The sequence below is a fragment of the Malus domestica genome, chromosome 04 (assembly GCF_042453785.1).
Source record: "Malus domestica chromosome 04, GDT2T_hap1".
Lineage (NCBI taxonomy): Eukaryota > Viridiplantae > Streptophyta > Magnoliopsida > Rosales > Rosaceae > Malus > Malus domestica.
The window spans coordinates 21,207,829-21,209,810 of NC_091664.1; the positions used below are offsets into that span (position 1 = coordinate 21,207,829).

At 43.7% G+C, this 1,982-nt stretch overlaps 1 protein-coding gene across 1 annotated transcript; it reads left to right on the forward strand.

The window, feature by feature from the left end:
• On the forward strand, positions 1 to 1,982 carry LOC103433499 (scarecrow-like protein 9). Its single transcript, XM_029101658.1, is given in 2 exon segments — positions 1 to 327; positions 414 to 1,982. Coding segments are annotated over 2 exon segments (1,896 nt in total).

Consider the following 1,982-nt stretch of genomic DNA (forward strand, 5'->3'; position numbering starts at 1 on the left):
ATGCTTATGGAAGAAGATATGGAGGACAAGATTTGCATGCTTCAAGAGTCGTTGGAGCTTCAAGCTGCCGAGAAGTCATTCTATGAGGTCTTTGGAAAGAAATATCCCCCCTCCCCAGAGTTATTTCGTCGTTACGCTAGTCAATATGGTGAGAGCCCGGCTGAAAGTTCCTCTGGAACTTGGAGTAATTATATCACTAGTAGTTGCAACAGTGGTGGTTACTTTGGTGATACTACGTCGATTCAAAGTCCAGATGGATATTCATCTCAGTTACAAGGTCTTCCGTCATATAGCATTTCTCAATCATTTAACGGGTCTTCAACAAGGGTCAGTAGCCTGGATGGGCTGGTAGATTCTCCTAATAGTAGTATTTATACCCAGATTGGAATACCGAGAGCCAATCTGTTTGACAATTCAATAAGGGGGTTGATGAGGCTAGTAGATTTCTTCTTGGAGAGACTAATTTGGTTGTTGAACTGGAGGCAAATGGGATGTCAGTTCACACGCCAAAGGTTGGGGCAGCGGCATCTTATGTCAAAGTGGAGAGAACGGATGAAGGAGAATATTCTTCTGGTGGGTCAAGGGGAAGGAAGAATCTATATAGGGAGGACGAAGATGTGGAGGAAAAAAGGAGTAGCAAGCAAGCGGCTGTTTCGTCTGAATCTCCTTTGCAGTCAGAGATGTTTGATGTTGTATTGCTTTGTAGCATAGGGGAGGGTCAGGAGCGTTTGGAATCTCTTCGTGAGGCCTTGCAAGATGGAATGAGCAAAAGTGTGCCACAGAACGGGCAATCCAAATGATTTAATGGAGGAAAAGGTCGTGGTAAGAAACAAAGTGTTAAAAATGAGGTGGTGGATTTGAGAACCCTCCTAATTAGTTATGCACATGCGGTTGCAGCTGATGATCATAGGACCGTTAATGAACTACTAAAGAAGGTCAGACAACATTCTTCACCTTTTGGAGATGGGACTCAGAGAATCGCTCATTGCTTTGCCAATGGCCTTGAAGCACGCTTAGCTGGTACAGGTAGCCAGATTTATAAAGGTATTGTTAGCAAAAGGACATCGGCTGCTGATATCTTGAAAGCATACCATTTATACCTTGTTGCATCTCCATTTAAGAAGATGTCTAATTTTGTCACGAACGTCACAATAATGAATTTAGCTGAAAAGTCGACAAGGCTCCATGTCATTGATTTTGGTACCCTTTATGGTTTCCAATGGCCCACCCTTATTCAACGGATCTCGTGAAGGGAAGGTGGACCCCCAAAGGTTCGGATTACTGGAATTGAATTTCCTCAACCGGGATTTCGGCCAGCTGAGCGAGTTGAGGAAACAGGACGACGTTTGGCAGCTTATGCTGAGAAGTTCAATGTGCCGTTCGAGTACAATGCTATTGTAAAGAAATGGGAAACCATTACACTTGAGGAACTCAAGATCGACAAGGATGAAGTTCTTGTTGTGAACTTTTTATATCGGGGTAAGAACTTGCTCGACGAAAGTGTGTCTGTGGACAGTGTAAGAAACATGGTTCTTGATTTGATAAGGAGAATCAATCCAGACATTTTCATCCATGAAGTTGTTAATGGAGCGTACAATGCCCCCTTCTTCGTTACCAGGTTCTGAGAGGCGTTATTTCATTTTTCTTCGCTGTTTGATATGCTTGAAACTGTTGTACCCCGTGAGGATCAGGAAATGATGTCAATTGAGAAAAAGATCTTTGGCAGGGAGGCTTTAAATGTTATAACTTGTGAAGGCTGGGAAAGAGTGGAAAGGCCAGAAACATACTAGCAATGACACGTTCGTAACTTGAGGGCTGGGCTTGTGCAAATACCTTTTGACCGAGAGCTTGTGAAGGCGGTAGCTAAGAAAGTAAGCTCTCTTTACCACAAGGACTTTGTCATCGATGAAGATAGCCGATGGCTGTTGCAGGGATGGAAGGGACGAACTGCCTTTGCCCTTTCTGCTTGGAAACCTGCTTAA